Source organism: Danio aesculapii, chromosome 12, assembly GCF_903798145.1.
Source record: "Danio aesculapii chromosome 12, fDanAes4.1, whole genome shotgun sequence".
In the NCBI taxonomy this organism is placed as follows: domain Eukaryota; kingdom Metazoa; phylum Chordata; class Actinopteri; order Cypriniformes; family Danionidae; genus Danio; species Danio aesculapii.
In genome coordinates, this window is record NC_079446.1 from 28,673,077 (window position 1) to 28,692,186 (window position 19,110).

The following is a 19,110-nucleotide window of genomic DNA, read 5'->3' on the forward strand; positions in this document are numbered from 1 at the left end:
GTGGGTGCAGTAGAGACTGCCTTAGAGGCTGCAGTGAGAGAAGCGCGGGTTGAAGCACGTCTCGCGAGATGTCTGCTCGCTCCGCAACTTGGTCAGCAGTCGTTCGTTCCTCCATTTCGCTGCGTCGAAAGTCTCCTCCCCGCTACCGCTAGATTCAGCGATCCCGGACCCAGTCTCACTCGGACCGTTCTACAACTTGATCCTACGAACCTGCCAGTACCTCACTGGGTACCGAGAGACAGATCGGGAGAATCTTAACACGGATTGAGTACGATTTGATGCGGATGGCGACTCCTTCAGCGAGAATTTAGTAAAAGAAAAGTGCTCGGAAATTTCAGGTAGGTGGGAACTTAAGATGGCGGCGCTGAGAGGAGGGGGGAAGCTGGGGAGGAAGTGATGGGAGGAGGGAAAGGGGGTCACTGGGGGGGATTGTGTCATGGCGGGACAAGTTGACTTTCAAGTAGGCGAGTGATTGAAGTATTAGATTTGTAGGAGTACAGTACGGCCTTTCTTGAGCTGACTCGGTTGGATCAATTGCACATTTCACAATTGATCATACTAAGGTGTAAATTACTATTAATGCAGATTATATAAAACCTTAGCGAGTGTTCCGGGTTCCTTTGTGCTACACACTTTTGAGCAGCTGGAAACGAAACTAGTCTGCTACTGAGGGTGCTAACGTTACAACAACGAAGTTGCATGTTATGCGTTACTTTAGTCTCTAGTGTGTAATGTAACTTTTAAAAGAGTTTTGAAAACATCCGTTCATTTGATATTTAAGTCACGAAATGCAGATATTCTGGTATATAATAAAACATGACATTATAAATGCTAACTGTTGTGATAGAAATTCCAACTCATTTCTGCGGCGCGATTCTTTTGAACAAAGAACTGGTTCAGAAACTGGTTCAGTGATTCTTTGTCTCAGACATTTTGGCGTTTTGTATTATTTGCACAAAATAAACTACCATGTGTTTAATTGGTCTTTAATAGTTTTTACGCAATTTAATATTGTCAAATCACTTAAATCCCAAACAAAAATTAGCATGCGTTAAATGTTACAGCTTTATAAATAAATTGTGTGCGCGCTAACATTATTTAATAAAAGTGAGACAATTTCATGTGCTTATTGCTTGAATTGTAAAACAATTGCGTGGTCATTTAAAGTAATTAAATTTCAGTAACAGTTCCGCTAACTTTCGTTTTGAAAGATCCGACTCGACAGAACGAGTTGTTCACGAGTCGGGCATCGCTACTTGACTGGCATTTTTGGCTAGCGTGACCCCGCGCTGTGACGTCAAGAGGTCGTTCCTGTAAATGGGTGTATAAGAAAATGTCCAGCAACACATGTATGTTTAGTGACAGGCCTTTAAAACCCCGCAATATGAATTTTGGTGAATTGTAGTTTGTTCCTGGTCATTGCATAACTTCTCATGGAAGTCGATGTGTGCACGCGCGCTCTTTGCCCGTTCAGTTCAGCCCTTTGAGAGCTTGAGACGGTGTGTGTATATAAATATATATCTCATTGCGTTTGTCTGAGTCAGATAATAAAATAATAACAGACAATGTCTCACCTACTATTACAACAACAACAACAACAAAAATCACAGGCTGTAGCGCCCTGCCATTTAAATACCAACCATATAAATTAAACGTTACCATGTCGGCTCCATTGTAACGTCTATGAGCTGTTAGCATTGCTAGCCTGCTAAAGGCCCATGTGAGCGCGCCCGCTTCGTGCATACAGATCTACCGGCTGCATTTGTTATTTGTGTTCGGTATTGTTAACACTGTAATTGTCTTTATAAGTGTATAAACGGCTTTAACGTTATAAGAATAACGTCCAAATCGGCGGCAAATTGTAGCTAAAGGCTAGCTTATCGTGAAGCACCCGCACTATTGTACTGAATGTGAGACTGTTTGTCCGGCTATACAACAGTTTATCTTTTTTTAACACGAAAGTGATTGTGTTTAAAACATGTTAGCTGTTAATGTTCCTATTTAAAATCACAGTACCTTTCTTAATTTACCATGTGTTTGGTATAAGCCGACTTGTCAAAAAATCCTTAAGGATTCCAATTAGGATTTCTATCATATTTTGGAACCATTCCTATAGGATTCCATTAGAGGTTTTCTTACAGAATTTTGTTTAAATCCTATACGATTCCAATAGGAGCTTTCTTATAGGAGTGGTATTGAAAAATCCTAAAGGATTCCAATATGATTTCTTTGTAGGAATCCAATTAGAATTTTTATCATATTTTGGAACAATTCATATAGGATTTCAATAGCATTTCTTTCTTATACGACAAGACAAAAGTAATTTAGGATAATTTCTACAGTAATTTAATGGGATCCAATTTATATCTTAATTAAGATATGCTTTTCTATTGTCTCTCTTAGCCTACTATACAATAGTTTTGAATGTATTATGCAGTTTGCCAAAGCTCACTTTCATGTACTTGAGTGTACAGTATTAGTGCACAAATTTCCAAACAAACATGCCTAGACCAAAAATACAATGCCGCCAGACCAAACTGTAGGCTGGCCCACACAAAACAGAAGTCCACTGTGGGCCCATAGCAAGTAAACACAAAGTGGAGTGTATATAGCCCCACTGGGCATAGTATGGGTATACTGGGGCACAGTATCTGGGTCTGAAGTATGCCCCATGAGCATGCTCTGTGGGTATTTAGTAATTAGCAAAATAGTTAGGACCCACTAATACTAAGTTGAGTCCAGGCACAAAATGTGCCTATAAGGTCCCAGTAAAGCACTCATACAAAGGAGAGTGGTTATGAACATGCAGGGCCATTGTGACTTTAACACAAAACAAAACTAGTTCACTTTTACTATGTAGCAAAATAGCACAATATTACTTCAATTGCATAATTACATATATTGAAAGCATAAAGTAAAATCAGTCATAAATGAAGCCATCTAAAACTATAAAGACAACATGGACTATTTTTCAAAGGTTTGGGACAAGACTGCTTTATTTTATAAAAATGCAGGTATAAAAGTAACCTTGTAAATAATTATTTCTTTTTAATATGTTAAATTTTCTATTTGAATGTATTAAAATATGATTTATTCCAATCATGTTAAAGCTGCATTTGAGGCATTTGCGTCCTACATGAAATCATTCTAATGATTTGGTGCTTAAAAAACATTTTAATTTTTTATTAACCTAAAACTACTTATACATTTTGACTGTTATTTTATGTTTTGTGTTACAATGTAAAAGTTATAAAAAGTTATCAATGACACACACACACACGCACGCACACACACACACACACACACACACACACACACGTATGATAAAACAGGACAACTAAATATAACATTAAGTTATAAATCAGTCCTCTCAGGGGCATCAATATATTTATGCCTGATCACCGATCTTCAGCTCTTTCCATCACCCTGTCTCTTGCAAAAAGTTCCCACTTTGGATGCTGCGGCCAAGCTGCTTTTTGTATCAGCATCTAAGTGAGACAAAACATAAAAAATATATTCAGTTAAACAAAACAAAGTAAGATTTTCATGTGTGTATTTTCTCTACCATTTGTACCTTAAGATTTCCAAAGTAAAGAATTTTTTGGGGTGAACTCAGGAAATAAAATATTTACAGGAGTTCCAGGCTGATAAAGTTCTAGATATTTAAACATTTAAACAAATTTATACTTTGATTTAGTTTTTTTTTTTTCAGAGAGAGAAAGAGAGAACGAGAATGCAAACAAACTAGTTCAATAGAAAACAAACCGATGCATGCATGCAGAAAACCATTCCCACACAATTCCCTGAGAATCCCAGTTGTTAACATGCATGCAGAAAAAATTTGCACTGCTTATGCGTTGTGAGACCGGCGTAACAGCCTTTCATGCAGAAGTGTCTGCACACAGTGAGTTTGCATGTCAACTTTAATCACCAGATAAAACTAAAGTTTAAATAATGTGCTGATTTTATTTTGACTGAGCTTGGCTCCTGTAGGATAGATTGTTTTATATGAAGCAGAAAGGAGACATTTAATTCTTGGCCACCAGAGTCAGCTCTCAGACAACAGATAATTCTGTAAAAAAGATTAAATTATATTCTTAGCAAAAAATATTTCTTGGATGATCTTAACATATCACACCAGTTGGGTCTTTACATTGGTTTCCAGTTATTGCTTCCAGTTGAGGGGTAGCCGTGCTAGGTTCCCAAGAGTTTGGCTCACAGCTGTCCACAAATCTGCTTGGTAGCTTCAGGTGCTTGATCGGCAAGTATAACTGTGCAGGACTGGAACTGTCAAAATGCAATCAGGACTAGATGGCATCCAATACTGCAAAGAAAGAAAAAACAAGTAGTATGTTAATTGCATAAACACAAAGTTTACAAAGAAAGTGTCATTTTTTTTCTTTTAGCAAGCAAATACTAACGTGTCAGTGCAGAACTAATGATTTGATCACAGTTGAAAGGCTTAACTTACCTGCTTGAGCAGACATAATACGCGGCAGCCGCTGAAGCAGGAGTAGGCTCCTGAAGCAGGAATAGGCCCGTTTGAAATGGCCAAATAGCCGTTTGAAATGGCCAACGTCATTGGTCAGAATTTACCATGTGATGAAGATGACCGAAAATACTTTATAGTACCTTAGTTTATTTTAAACCTCTGTCATTGTTGTGGGAAAATGTACATTTTGGCTTTACTATGTACCATAATCAAAAGGAAAAAGAGGAAAAAAGCAGGCACACAATTCATGACAAAAATACCACATATATTGTATTTTACACACACACACACACACACACAAACACTTCTAAAAAAAGAGATACTGTTATTTTATTTATTTTTGTTATTAGCAAAACTGAAGAGGCTGATTAAATTAAAAACAAATTAACAAAGTGTATTGTTTCATTTGTATTTCAACTTAATATGTTTATTTATAATGTAATATACAATGTTTACTGAAATGTTTATTATATTGTAACTTTTATATGTTATTATTATAATGATTATACTTTAAGAAAAATCAAAGGTCTTTGAGTAAAAAAAAACATCCTATACTATAGTGATCTATAAATAATTAACTGACCATTAAAATATCCTATAGAGAAAAAAAAGTGAAATTCCATTAAAAAAAAAAAATCTAATCGCAGTCTAATAATTCTAAAATCAAAATCAGATCCTAAAGACAAAGTGGAAATTCCAGTAAATTAAGTCATAATGCCCAAAAGGATTTTAAAATCCATTAAAAATTCTGAATGTCCATTACAATTTTACAATCCTATTGTTTTTACCAGTGTTTTCTCTGAATTATTAATCTGCACTTGCATTGTAAGTACGCACCACGTCGAGCAGATAGGATTTGAGTAAATTACTTAATCATGCTGCAGTTTATTAATCAATACTTTGCATTATAAGAACATCACTCTCCTCATACTCCGTCATGCAGTAATGTCTTTTGGATTGGATATATGTTAGTACAAATTGAAGATCTAATTCATGAAATTCATTCAGTGTTTATCGTTAGACCCTCAGATGCAGCAGTACACTTGATCTCAGCATCCTGGAAGTGGAAATCACGGAAGAGACTGGTGCTTCATCACATACAGGTATTTATTTATTCAAATATTAGGTCATTCCCATTAAGTTTTATACAGGCTCTCTCAGAATGCGCTGCGGTGTATTTATTCAGAAATGAAGCGTCTGTCACTCTTAAAATTATTTAAACTTTCCAGCCATTTCTTTTTATTTCTTAAATAATCCAGCAATTTTCAATATGGTTTGAGATTATGATTAAAGTGCCATTTCTGTCAGCTATTTAAATACTTTCCTGAAAAGTTTATAAGCATTTATCTTGCACTTTATAAAGAGTTAATCATGTCATGTCTCACTTCTGTGTTTCAGGTTCAGCGTGTAGCAGAGCCGGTTCTGAAGCAGGGCAGTCTGGGGAAAAGGCGGTGCAGCGGCCCACCTGTCCGGCAGAGGCTGTGCTGGGTGGCACCTCCGTGGCTGCGCAGAATGTGGCCGGGCCACCCCAGCATGCCCTGCAGCCAGTCGCAGCTGCCACTCTATCACTGTCATCAGTTGACATCAGCACTGGATTACAGCAGCAGAAAGGGGACTCAAAGACTGCATGTAAAGAACAGGCCATTGCTCACAATCAACAAAACAGCGGCATCAACAACTCAGAGAAGCTATCAGCTGTCCAAAGAGGACCGGTGTCAGCTACTGCTGAAGACTCACAAAAGCTTACAGACACATTGGAGACTCAGACTCCATCAGCCAGACTTTCTGAGAGCAGGACGGATATTACGCAAAAACAAGGCTTGCTTTACGGGTGTAACACAAGCAAAACAAGGCTTGGAAACAGGGAAACCACTATGGCAGAAGGATCCAGCAAAGGCCACTGTCAAGATTGGAGCCAACACCATGGAGATGTGGGCGGTGTCTCTGCCCCTTTTCAGACCGCAAAGGGACCCCTGCCTCCAGAGACAATCAAATTGGACAACAAGAACGTGTCTGGAAAGCACACATCTGGAGAAAGCCCCAGTGCCCCAAAAACTGAAGTCACCCCATCTGTCAAAAGTGCAGTTAAGTCAACCGATAAAGGCATGGAACACCCAAAAACAACTCTCCTTTTTCAGACAAATCAGACCGGGGCCTCATCTGTGCTGCAGAAACAAAGTACAACAAATTCAGCGAAGCAGCTTAGTAAATTTGACTCTAAAGAAACTATGGAAGATGTCACACAAGATCTGCTTAAATCAAACAAAGATGTCATTAGTGAAACCTTGTCAGCTGGGGGAACAAAGCAAGGAATTAGTGAAAATTCTATTCACTCAGGATATTCATCAAAACAAGGGGGACAGCACATTACTCCCAACAGAGGAAATAACACTCCAAATGACTCTGATAAGGGCAGCTGTTATCCAACAGAGAACTGTAGTCAAACACAAAAGGCAAGCACGCTTCCAAAAACACCTGGCATCCCCACCCTGGTTGAGAACATGCAGTGTGTGCAAGAGCTAAGCTCACAGTATCTTCATACAAGCCCCAAAATGGTTACTTTGTCTAAAGAGACTAGTACAAGGGGAGATCTGTACTGTAATGTGGCTGCTAAAGAAGTACTTTGCAATGTTTCTGTTGATGAACCAAAGTTGTCTGGGCATGGTACATGCACTGACACTGCACAGGTCCCCAAAATGAGTGAAAGGTCACAGGTCATGGGTTGTGGCTCTTCTGATGCGATTTTGAAACAGAATGACAGTGCCAATCAAATAAAAATATCCATGTCCTCAAATTACCAACAGGATGGGAGCATACTGCTCACCCATGCTGAGAACTGTGTGACTTCAGGGGGGTTAGAATCAGACCAGCCAAATCTTTCTGACTGTTTGGTTCAACAAGTACAAGAGTCCATTCCAACAGACCATAAACTCTCACAGATTCAGATTTGCCTGAACGACACACTGGATATTGTGAATGAGGAGGAGAGGCAGGAAATGAATGCAGAGGCTCTCAATGCTGTTGAAGTGAAAGATTTGATTGATGTAGGTATTTTAATGCAGCCAGACATGGAGGATACCTGGCTGGTTGTAAGTGAGATAGATGGACAGCCTGAGGATGCCGAGATGGAGGTTAGCGAGCAGTCTCTGGTGCAGTGCCCTGAATCCCAGTCAACTGTTGCTGTATATGAATGCACTGTGCCCTGCTTTACATCAGCTGCCATTCACAGTGATGTTAAGCTGCTGTTAACTGACAAAGAACAGGAACCAATGGAAACATTGACGCAAGACTTACAAGTCCAGAGTAATCTAGGGTCTCATCCAGCTACACTCAAATCCACCGAAGAATTAACCATCATGCCCTCTGCACAAAAAGAGGTATCTGCTATTGTCGAACAAAATAATGATTCAAGTCCCACTCTTGCAAAAACAATGACAGGGTTATCGTCAACAGTGCTGGATGTTACACTTGATTCTGTGCATGATCAGCAAGAATCTGTAGTGGTGGAAAACACCCCAGGTGTGTCGTTAATTTCACTGGGCACGATTGACCCAAAGCTACTGATCTTAAAGAAGGGAGACAGAACTTCCCTTAAACAACCTTCTTCCCTGTCTGCTAGGATTGCAACAAAGCAGAACTCCTCTATCCTGGATAAATCACCTAGTGATGAATCGAACAAAGTTTCAGAGTGCCTTGCTAAAACTGATACAGCTGCATCCTCCAACTTAAAGGATGTTATGTTACCTGCTGACTACCCTGTGTCTAACACTCTTTCTCAATCCCGGACTGTTTCCACTTCTAATGTACTTTCACAGAACAGCTCAAAAGGAGCTTTGATACTTCAAAAGGAATCCTCTGCTGACACTTCATCAACTTCAGTGAAACTCCATAATTCAGAAAGCCACCTTACTCCATCTCCTGGAAGTGTCTGGGGTCCTGTGTCTGATATTGTCCCTGTGGGGAATCAGTGTAAACAGTCTTCAGATGGCAAACCACTCCAAGATTTAATATCTTTAGGGGGTGCCCTGGATTTGGAGCAGCAACAGTTACCAGACAAACTTTTGTCAACAGTGCAAGATTCTCAGCACGCCATCCTGGACCCTCTAGATGCTTCTGTGGAAGAAAGCAGCGACGGAGAGGCTGATAGCTCTTTAGAGGTCCAAAATGAGGACAGTAATGCTGTGCCCAATCCAACAGCGAATAAGGTAAAAAAAAAGGAGTTATTAACTCACATTACAACTTTATCAGATATGTGGCAGTGATTTTTTTATTTTTATTTATATATATATATATATATATATATATATATATATATATATATATATATATATATATATATTTGTGTGTGTTTGATGGCATGTTTAGTTACAATCTCACTAGAAGTCTCACTTCTCCACATTATCCTCCCCCTCTCCAAGCCGCGTACTGTCCGGAAACCTGGACAGGAAGTCGGCTACTAAATTTTTCCTCCCAGGGCAATGACTTATCTTGAACTGGAAACGCTGTAATGTGAGGTACCACCGGGTCACTCTGGTGTTAGATTTAAAGCCTTGTTAAAAATGGTGTTGATAAAAGTATGACAGGATTCAGAAAACAATTAAATCAACGCTGTTGGGTTATTAAAAATGACCATCAATATTGGTTAACACAGTAAACATTTAAAGTAGTGTAAGCAGTGGCGTATGTAGGCATGAGCAATATGGTCGATGCCCAGGACGGCATCTTGCTGGGGAGGTGGCACGAGGAGAAAACGAGCCCCAGTAAGCTTTGAGATACGTTTTACTTTATGCAAGTGTAAATTAATTTAAAGTAGTAATCCCCGAATAAAGACGTTAGAGGCCATTCACATTTGGCGTATTTTGCATGCACAAGTTTTTATTCTCCAAGCGCAACCAAAACAACGGTGGTGAAAGCAAACTGACGCATACATGCGCCTCACGCTCTGTTCTGCTCCTGGTGTGAATATGGTTGTTAACATGCACGCTGATAAAATACACACCACTTACTATGAAACCGGAGTAACTTTTATGCAGAGGTGTCGGTACACAGCGAGCTTTGCAAGTCGACAAAACTAAAGTTATAATATGATGATCTTATTTTGACTATATGGCTATGAAGCAGAAAGGAGAGATGATGAATTAGGGAGGTAAGACTTAATTCTCAGCCATAAGACGGGTCTAAGACAACAGATAATTACATAAGATATTTTTTTGTATTCTATAGAATTGTCTTTAATATTAAAGCAAAAGATTTCTTAAGAGATCTTAGCACATCACTCCAGTAGTGTCTTTACATTTTTTACAGTTAGGCTACATGTAGGATTGATTTCTGTTATACATTTAGAATAATAATTGTATAATAATAATATTATTATTATTATTATTTCTAGTACATTTCTAAAAGCAGGTGGTTCACCCAGTGTACCATTTAAAATGGAACTGCCTCTGACGTGAGGCATGTAGGTTTTCTACACAACGCATTATAAATAAAATTAATCAAAGCCTAGAGACAATATGAAAATGTCATATTACAAGTTGTGTTTATCTACACAAAATGCATGTGAGCTTGAACTACATGCCAACCAGAAAGTAGTGGATGCGGTTCTCCCGTTACAGGGCACTTTAAAAGCAACAGCAACTGAAGCCCCGCTTAAAAAAAAAACTAAACAAATGTTAATTTACAGTATTATCCCCTTTAATAGGTCTCTTATTTCTATAAATATTTTTGATCAGTTTTATAAAACTATAACCTACCTTTTTCTATATTGTAGACAACAATAAAAAAAACACACATGATAATCTGCATTTCAGTTATTTTATTCAACTGACATTTATACCAAAATAATGTTTTACTTCCGCAGCATCACAACAGATGTGGATCAAAAAAGGTTTTTTGTTTTTTTGTAAAAGGTTTGCAAAAATAAGTTTCACCAAAACTTAACCAAACGCTGCAATCCCTCTATATGACGAGTCCACTCATCATAAATCTGAGAGAAATCAGGGCTCTTTAACACAGGATGTGTACATAGCCTCTCTTTTAAGGTAGTCCACAGGCATCAGTCCAAACGATTGGATTCTTCATCTCTTTAGTGAGTAAGTCTGTTAGGGGTGCTGCTGTCGATGTGAAGTCGGGGATGGAGCGTCGGTACCAGCTCAATCCTTGGAAGGAATGTACCTTCTTTTTGGTCCTAGGTTTTTGGCTCCTCCGAATTGCTTCTACCTTGTCCACCTGTGGTCGGAGTCCACCATTGCTCAGTCTGTACCCCAGGTAGTTGGTTTCTTTCAGTCCCCACTCGCACTTAGTCACATTTAAGGACAGACCCGCTCCTTGAATTTTCTCCAGGGCCTGTTTTACCCGCTTCAGATGGTCCACCCACATGTGATATTACCACGTAATCTAGGCAAGCAGACGCAAAACTTTCACAACCCTGGAGAACACGGTCCATGAGGCGCTGGCATGTTGCAAATGCCCCATGTAACTCAAACAGAAGTTCAGTAAACTGATATAGAGGCCAAGAGGGGTTCTAAAGGCAGTGAGGAGTTTTGATGAAGGGGAAACTGCCAGTAATCTTTGCACAGATTCAGTGTAGTTATGTAGCAGGCCTGCCCTATTCTCTCCAGCAACTCATCGATCCTCTGCATGGGGTAAGCATTGAACCTGGATTGAGCATTAAGTTTCCTGAAGTCCACACAGATCCTTAAAGATCCATCATTTTTGGGACAATGACTATAGGACTGCTCCACTCAAATGACGATGGTTCAATTACTCCCAATTGCTTCATGGTTTTTAGTTTCTCCTTCAGTGGCTTTAACAGTTTTTCAGGAACACAATTTGGTCGTTGTCTTGGTGTTGTGGCTGTCAGCTGGATGTTACCTCTGTTCTTACTGGCCTCTCCTGGAACAATGACGGGTAAGCATCGAGTACCTCTTAACTCGTGTTTCTTGCCCTCCTCTAGGTGATCCAGCTTTAGCTTAGCAGCTTGTCTCGGCTGTAACAATCTCCTCAGCATGTTCATCTTCATCCTCCTTCACCTCTCTCACAATCAATACTTTCTCCGCTTCCTTCTTTGTCTGTCTCCACTCCTTCAGCAGGTTGATGTGGTAAACCTGTCGATTTTTCTTTTCTGGATGGAGAATCTCATAAAAGTGACTGGCCCCATCATGTTTGTCACTTCGTATGGCCCCTGCCATTTCACCAGAAGTTTGTTGGTGGATGTGGGTAAAAGTAACAGTACCTTTTCTCCTGGCTTTAACTGGCGAAGATGATTTTTTTTGGAGAGACCTAAAACATGTTTTCCCTAGGCTATATGACACTTAAAAAGGTAATTCCCCTTTATTTAAGGATGTTGCATATTATTTGGTGATCTTAAGGAAAGTGTTATGCGTTTCAGCACATAAGAGCAAGCAATAAAATATAGTCTAGCCTATGATTCGTTGCACTCAGCAGCTATTCATTAAAAATGGTCTAAATTTAAGAATGTAATTTTACCACATCATATAAAAACTTAACGCTTTGAGTACATAGAACACATTTTATATTTGCAGTTCTCCAATGAGTTCGTAAAAGGTAATTTCTGCTTTCACTCACCCCAAAAAAAAAAAAAAAAAAAAAAAACAATTGCACAATTTGATTAATATCATCGTATCCAAGGTCTTTATAAATAATATTTTAAACCTCCTCTGGCGGTTACTGCTTTTAGAAAGAAAAACATTTTCAGATAGGTCTTTCTAAAATGAAAAAAAAAAGTTATGGCTTAAAAACGGTTTAATTTATGTATTGTATATACACCTACTTTGTCATAGCTTTTGTTGGTTTTATATTGGTTTATTTAATGCGTTTATTATATCCGATATTTGTAATTACTTAAATTTCAATATAGCTTAGGCTATTTTAATCGAGATATGACACTATTATTGAGCCTACAAAAGTGGACACGTCATTTGTAAAGTAATGTCTTTGTTGTGTTCATATTGTGTATGATCTCCCAAAAAAACAAAACAAAAAAAAGCCGCTTGCGGCATCAGAGTTGTCAAGCAAGCGTTCTTTTGCCCGGTCTCACGCGTCACATACAATCACAAATTTAAACTTGACAATCTTTACTGGCTGCTGTGTCTTTAATGGGGGTTAAAGATTATTATGCGTAATTAAACAGGACGCAGCAAAGAAAAGTCCCTTTTAAGTTAAAACTTTATTATATGAAATAGCATTTCATTTCATTTAAAATGGAAACAAGGGTGATCATAAGCAAAAGACCCCTAGCCTATAAAGGCGTTTTATGGAATAGCCCATCTTAAACTGACCAGCTACAAGTTCCCTTTCCCTTATTTATTTAGTGCATGTACTCATGTACGATCGGTGTAATGACAGCATGCAACTTTACCAGACTCGGGCAAAGTCCGCCTCTTCATTCACTCCGCCCCGAAGCCCCAGCTGGCCCAAGGTATTCAGCCAAGGTAGGCTGAAAAAGGCCAGCCGCTAGCCCCGAGAAAGCCCCGCTTTGGCCCAATCAGGCCCCGGAAGTGACAGTGGAAACGCAACTGGCCTTGGCTCGCTCGCATTAGGCGCGAGAGTGGAAACGCGGCTAATGTCCAACATTTTAGCATCGCCCTCTCTTGGTGTATAACAAAAACCAGTTAGTTTTTATTTCCTAGCAGGGCATACCGATGCTTTTTTTGTGTCCTTGTTGACAGCATAACAGATCAGTGTATGGGTTTTCTCGGTCTCAAGATAATTCTCGATGTCGTCATCTGCCTTCAAGGGTGGTAACGGAGTTTCTGGACGACTCGTCCGTTAGAGTTGGAGTGATGAAACTGCGGTGGTGGGTATGAAGTCTCCCCCGTGGATACTCTACTGGGCTATGGCGTTGCTCCATTGGCCGTAGCGACTCACACCTCACGAACACACTTGTCTTTTGCTTGCTGCGCCTCAAGGAAATCCCACATCATACTCGCCATGCCCTCACTGGACCGAGTAGAAGGCTCACCGGTGCTGGGACGCTCCGTAGCTGCCTCTCCTACGCCAAGCTGCGTCCTTCACCGCGGATCATAGACCCTGCCTCCCCCTCCTCATCATCATCTGTCCTCTGGGCGGCCGCCACTTCTGACACCAACTGCGATGTTGTAAAGTTGTGAACCCAGAGTGGGCCCACTAGGAGGCCTGACACCAAAAACAAATTATATATATAAAATGCAAAGTATCAAATCTAAAGACGGATACATACAACACAAAACAATCAAAACCGTAACCACTGTATATCGTATCTACTTACTGAGAAACTCATGGCTCTGCCACGGCACGCTCGCTCGCCAGATAAACTGACCCCGAGCTGGAGTCTGGCGTCCTTCTTTATACGACAGACTCCGCCCATCGATTGACGCCAGCCATTCAGGTAAATAAAATATACTTCCTTTAAACTCGCCTTAAATGGCATCTCTTTAAACATTAAATATCCACGTGTGCTTTAACAGACACATACGACATATAACATGAAATACATACACCCATTAACTTCTTTCCTTTAAAACAGGACAAACAACAATGCTGGTTGTACCCACAGACAACACAAATGGTACGGTCAGACGTTCAGCGCGCGAACCACCATGGCTTCTGATGTAATAAGCGCGCGCCATCCCTTCGCTTGGCTTGGCCGAACCCCCTAGACAAACAAACAGACAGACAAACAAACAAAAACACGAAGACAATGTGTGTGTTTAAGTGTATGCTTCGTGTGAGGCTGGAGGGGAGAAATGAAACTGGAGGGATGACTGTATGCTGGTGAATTTACGCGTGCACTCTTCATTACACAGCTGACGGAGGAGGAAGGAATGCAGGTAAGTGATGTGTGCGTGTGTGTACCGGTGCGGCCGTTAGAGACGGAGGAGAGAAGTCTCACTTCTCCACAGTGAGCATCACAGGTAGTCAGCAAAGTGTGTTCATTTTTCAAATGTTTTTGAGACTGTATAAAATATCTAAGCCACAGTTTGATACCAGTGCACTTCTTGGCTGTATATTGAGCCATGTGTGTTTTCCAGCGTGGGCAGAGCAAGACAGACAGACAAGACTTGTTATTGAAGGTAAGAGGTGTCAGGCATCCACCAGATTTGATCGTTGCAAGCTGATGCGATGATCCTGTTTTTTCCAAAAAGTGATTGACCGATATGTGTTTTGCAAAGGCTGATCCCTTTATTTTTTGGTGTTAAGTGTAATAAAACACATTTAGAAAAATAAACACACATTTTACACATTATATCAATTCACTAACAGTGAAAGTAAATCTACCGTTCAGTCAGCTGAGGCAAATTTTCTGGCTGATGCCAGAAATGGCCAGACAATTGACATGCAATATATATCTGTCTGTCACTGCTTTAACTTACAAGCTTATTTTTTTCCTTTCCACTGTAACTTAACTTAAAGGGATATTTCACCACAAAAATATGATCTATTCACACTGAAGTGGTTTCAAACCTTTGAGTTTATTTTGTGAAAAGAGCAGAAAAAGAACCATTGGTGTCCAATAGGAAAGACATACGATGAAAGTCGATAGTTCGAGGTTTCCAGCTTTCTTCAAAACATCTTTCAGGTCAACAGAAGAAAATAAGTCAAACGGGTTTTGAACAAGTAAAGGATGAGTAAACCATGATAAAATGTTCAGTTTAACAAGAAAATAGAGCTGAGTGTAAGGAAGTATTTTATCCAGTGTAGCATGTGTTATTTAGAAACCAGGAGAGAGGTTATAAGATGTTTGCTCACCAAGATGTTCTTCTAGACAATTTATGAAGCACATTTATCTCTTCTTGGGCTCTCTGTCACTCCTTTGTTCTCTAGTCTGAGTAATAAAGTGCAGACATGCAACCAGATACACTGTTTTATTTGTCTGCCCCAAGGTTTGCCAGTGGATTGCAGGCAAGGTTACAGCAGCCTCAACTCCTTCCACCTCCCCTGTGCCATGTTCATCTCCGTCTCCCTCATCTAGTGACTGGATTCGTTCTCATACAGGCAGAGCCTCACCTATACGCAACTCTCATGGCAAAAACATGCCCTCCACTTCCTCCCAGTGTTCCCAGTCAGAGCAGACAACCACACCAAAATCAACCCCAAAGCATACAGACTTGGCAGAACTGGCAAAGCATGTGAGAGAAAACGCATTACAGCATTTACTTCACTGAAATACACTGATTTGCTATTACAAGAGGTCAAACTTTTTGTTTTTCACTTTTAACAGGAAGCAGAAATAGAACATCGGACCCTTGCACTAAAACGTGAAGGTTTTTGGTCCCTGAAACGTCTGTCTCGTATAACAGAACCAGTACGGCCTAAAGATCACTGGGATTACCTCTGTGAGGAAATGCAGTGGCTCTCCGCAGACTTTGCACAAGAGAGGCGATGGAAAAGAGGAGTTGCACGAAAGGTACGTGTTCAATTTAAGGCTGTCTATATTTCAAATATGTACTTTGAATTTGGAAATGTTGGGATAATTAAAGAGTTGTGAGTTTACCTTGAGATTTTCAGCAAAGGTCTGAAAAACTGCAAAAATGAGTGCAGTAGTCTAGAGCGTAGAAGGGGGAGAGGGAATAAAGTGCATTTTCCAGCCGCACCTAGTTAAAAACATCAACAACTATTTCGCATGCCTCGAGTGCACCGAGAGTAGAACTAACCAATCTGCTTCATACTTTGTATGGGATATACAGATTTCAATAATAACAGCAGACTAATTACCTCAGACAAGCACAAGGCACCCAAACACTGCAGTGCTTTTTACTTTTCTCCATTAAATTGCATCGGAGCTGCCTCATTGGATGTCCGTTTGGCATCCTCTGAGAAAATGCTTGATGGTCACCTAGTTACGAGAGACGCCAGGGGAGTGCAAAGCCCATTGTAAATGGTTAAGGAATCCATGCACTCACGCTCTTTACTTCATGTCAGAATAACAGCACGCGTAAAAAAATGAGTGCCGTATAGCAGCAGCAAGGAGATTGTAAATAAAAAATGATGTCGCCAAAGTGGCTTTTTGGTTTCTTTTTATGTGCATCCCAGCCACAAGCTCCCCATCGGAAAGATGTTTTAGCAGTCACAATTTGTAATGTATTTGAATAATGATGATTGGTTCCTTTACTTGAAAGCTCAGGTTTGATTATCATAATTTGTTTTGTTTAAAGTGTTTGAGGTTTACTGTATCATTATTATTCTCAACTTACAGATGTTGATCTACCTTAAAGTTTGCTTTGATTGTTCAGCGTTTACAGTTTACCATTGCACACACGTAACATTTTATTTATCAAATGTAAGTCTTTTTAACACTTATGTTTATTTTATTATAAAGAGCATTATATATTTTTGTTTTTGACTATTAAAACTATTTGCCTTAATGTTGGTAAATTAAATAAAATGGTTAAATCCTAATATTCCTAAATGTATTGTTAAAAAATATTCAATAATTATTGATATCGGATGATATGAAACATAATATTGTGATCATTTTTTGCAATATAGCCCAGCCCTATTAAATATATTGTTTTGTAAATACACAATCAGTTGCATTTGTTATATATATATTTTATATATATATATATATATATATATATATATATATATATATATATATATATATATATATATATATATATATATATAATTATTAATTTTGAATATTTATATTTAAGCCTTCTTAATGTAACCTGTTTGATCAGTATTATTAAAGGTCTGTGAAGACCGGTTGGTTCCAGGTAGTTTGTTTAGTGTGTTCCACACATATTCTCTGTCCTCAGGTTAAAATTATATTGGGTTGGCCTGATTCAGCATATAGAATGACCACTGTCTGAAGCAGTAACGTAAACATTTCAAGTCAAGAGGGAACACAAAGAAGCCAGGTGTAATTTTGCTACATTTCTCAAATATTTGCAAACGATATGGATTATTAGATCCTTAGACATAATTTGCACGAGCGAATCCCTACTTGATTAGTGGCAAGCACTGTGATAATGGTACTAAATACAGCTTTGTTTACACTTTGTATGTGCGCATTTCATGTTCTGGTTTACCTTCATGGAATGAGAAAGCAGATTACTGCCACCTGCGGGAGTGTAAAGATACTCTCCTCTCCCCTCACACAGATGCAGAATGCACACTTTTGTTTTAGTTTGCTGCCATCTGTTTGGTGTGTTCATTGCAGCTTTTGGTCCAAACAAGACCAAATGCATGGTGACAACATCGTTGCTTTTAGTCTCTGCTAATTGTTTAGCTTTGGCTTGGTGTATCCCAACCTTAAGTGTCTGCCATAGGAAATTAGCATATGTTCTTTTTATATAAGAAAGCGTGTTACCCTAGTATTAAGCATAAATATTTATGAGACCCAAACATATCAATGATTGTGTTTTTCATAAGCTACACTGTATCCATCAATGTCTTCAATAGAGGTTGAGAATGACATAAAATGCATCAAAATAGACAGCTTTCTTCTATAGATGAAATTAAGAGATTCAAGATTCAGAATCAAGCATTGTCTATTGTAAAAGAAACATCTCAATTAAACACTCTCAAAATGTAATCTAGTGTTTCAGGACTCTTCAAAAATCTCAACATGTTTTTAGGTTGTGCGAATGGTGATGCGCCACCATGAGGAGCTGAGGCAGAAGGAGGAGAGAGCAAAACGTGAGGAGCAGGCCAAACTGAGAAGAGTTGCTTCTTCTATTGCCAAGGAGGTCCGTGCCTTCTGGAGCAGTGTTGAAAAGGTGCCTTTTTATAGGAATTCCTGTTGCCATCTCTATGAAATCTGTTGCTGTAAGAACAGTGATTGACGCTTTCATCTGATCCGCGCTAATTGCTGTACACAGGTGGTCCAATATAAACAACAGTCCAGACTGGAGGAGAAGCGGAAGAAGGCTCTAGATCTTCAGCTGGATTTCATTGTGGGTCAGACAGAGCGTTACTCAGACTTGTTAAGTCAGTCCCTGCAAGGCGCCCCTGTAGAGAGTTCAGACACAGCAGCTGCCTCTAAACAATCACAGCCTAATCCTGTTGATGAGGATGGTGAGGATTGGCTTTTGGTTTATTGTCTGTGTTTAGATAAAGTTACTGTAATAAAACTGAACTGAAAATCTGAACTAGAAATGGTGTGTTTTTGATCACATGAAACAAGTTTTCACTGAGCTTAGCTTGTGGCTTTTTGTCCTGCAGATAGAGACTTTGAGCCCCCTTGTGAGGAAGAGGATGACGAAGAGACTATAGATGTTGAGGAGCAACAGGAGGGGAATGATGCAGAGACACAGAAGCGAGAGATTGAGTTACTGAGGGAGGAGAGCACACTGCCTCTTGACCAGCTACTCAGTACTTTAACTCTTCCCCAGGTAAAGCCATCTTCAAGGATCAACTCCATCACAGTAGTCATATGCAGTGTTTTCAGCAGTATTGTTTGGGGGTAGCCTCTGTTAAACAGTCTCTGGTTAAAGTGATCACTTTTTTTTTCAGTTCACACACATTAAAATATTTTTTCTAATTCCATAGGATGTTGAATCCGAGGAGGAGGAGGAGGAGTCAGATGCTTCATCTTTAACAGTTGAAGATGAAGACAAAGAATTCAGTGCCAATGAAGAAGATGGTTAGTAGCGTTTTACTCTTAACTC

General features: G+C 39.4%; 1 protein-coding gene across 3 annotated transcripts in view; it reads left to right on the plus strand.

Annotated features, from left to right (window-relative positions):
* Positions 1-115: 115 nt before the first annotated feature.
* srcap (Snf2-related CREBBP activator protein) overlaps positions 116-19,110 on the plus strand; it is a 39,769-nt gene continuing 20,774 nt past the window's right edge. For all 3 annotated transcript variants that reach the window (XM_056469456.1, XM_056469458.1, XM_056469457.1), the window contains exons 1-9: positions 116-338; positions 5,514-5,595; positions 5,891-8,697; positions 15,376-15,621; positions 15,714-15,899; positions 18,079-18,219; positions 18,322-18,517; positions 18,665-18,834; positions 18,992-19,085. In XM_056469456.1, coding sequence (XP_056325431.1) covers positions 6,367-8,697; positions 15,376-15,621; positions 15,714-15,899; positions 18,079-18,219; positions 18,322-18,517; positions 18,665-18,834; positions 18,992-19,085 — 3,364 coding nt within the window. In that variant the 5' untranslated portion in view covers positions 116-338; positions 5,514-5,595; positions 5,891-6,366. The remainder of the gene's footprint in view (positions 339-5,513; positions 5,596-5,890; positions 8,698-15,375; positions 15,622-15,713; positions 15,900-18,078; positions 18,220-18,321; positions 18,518-18,664; positions 18,835-18,991; positions 19,086-19,110) is intronic.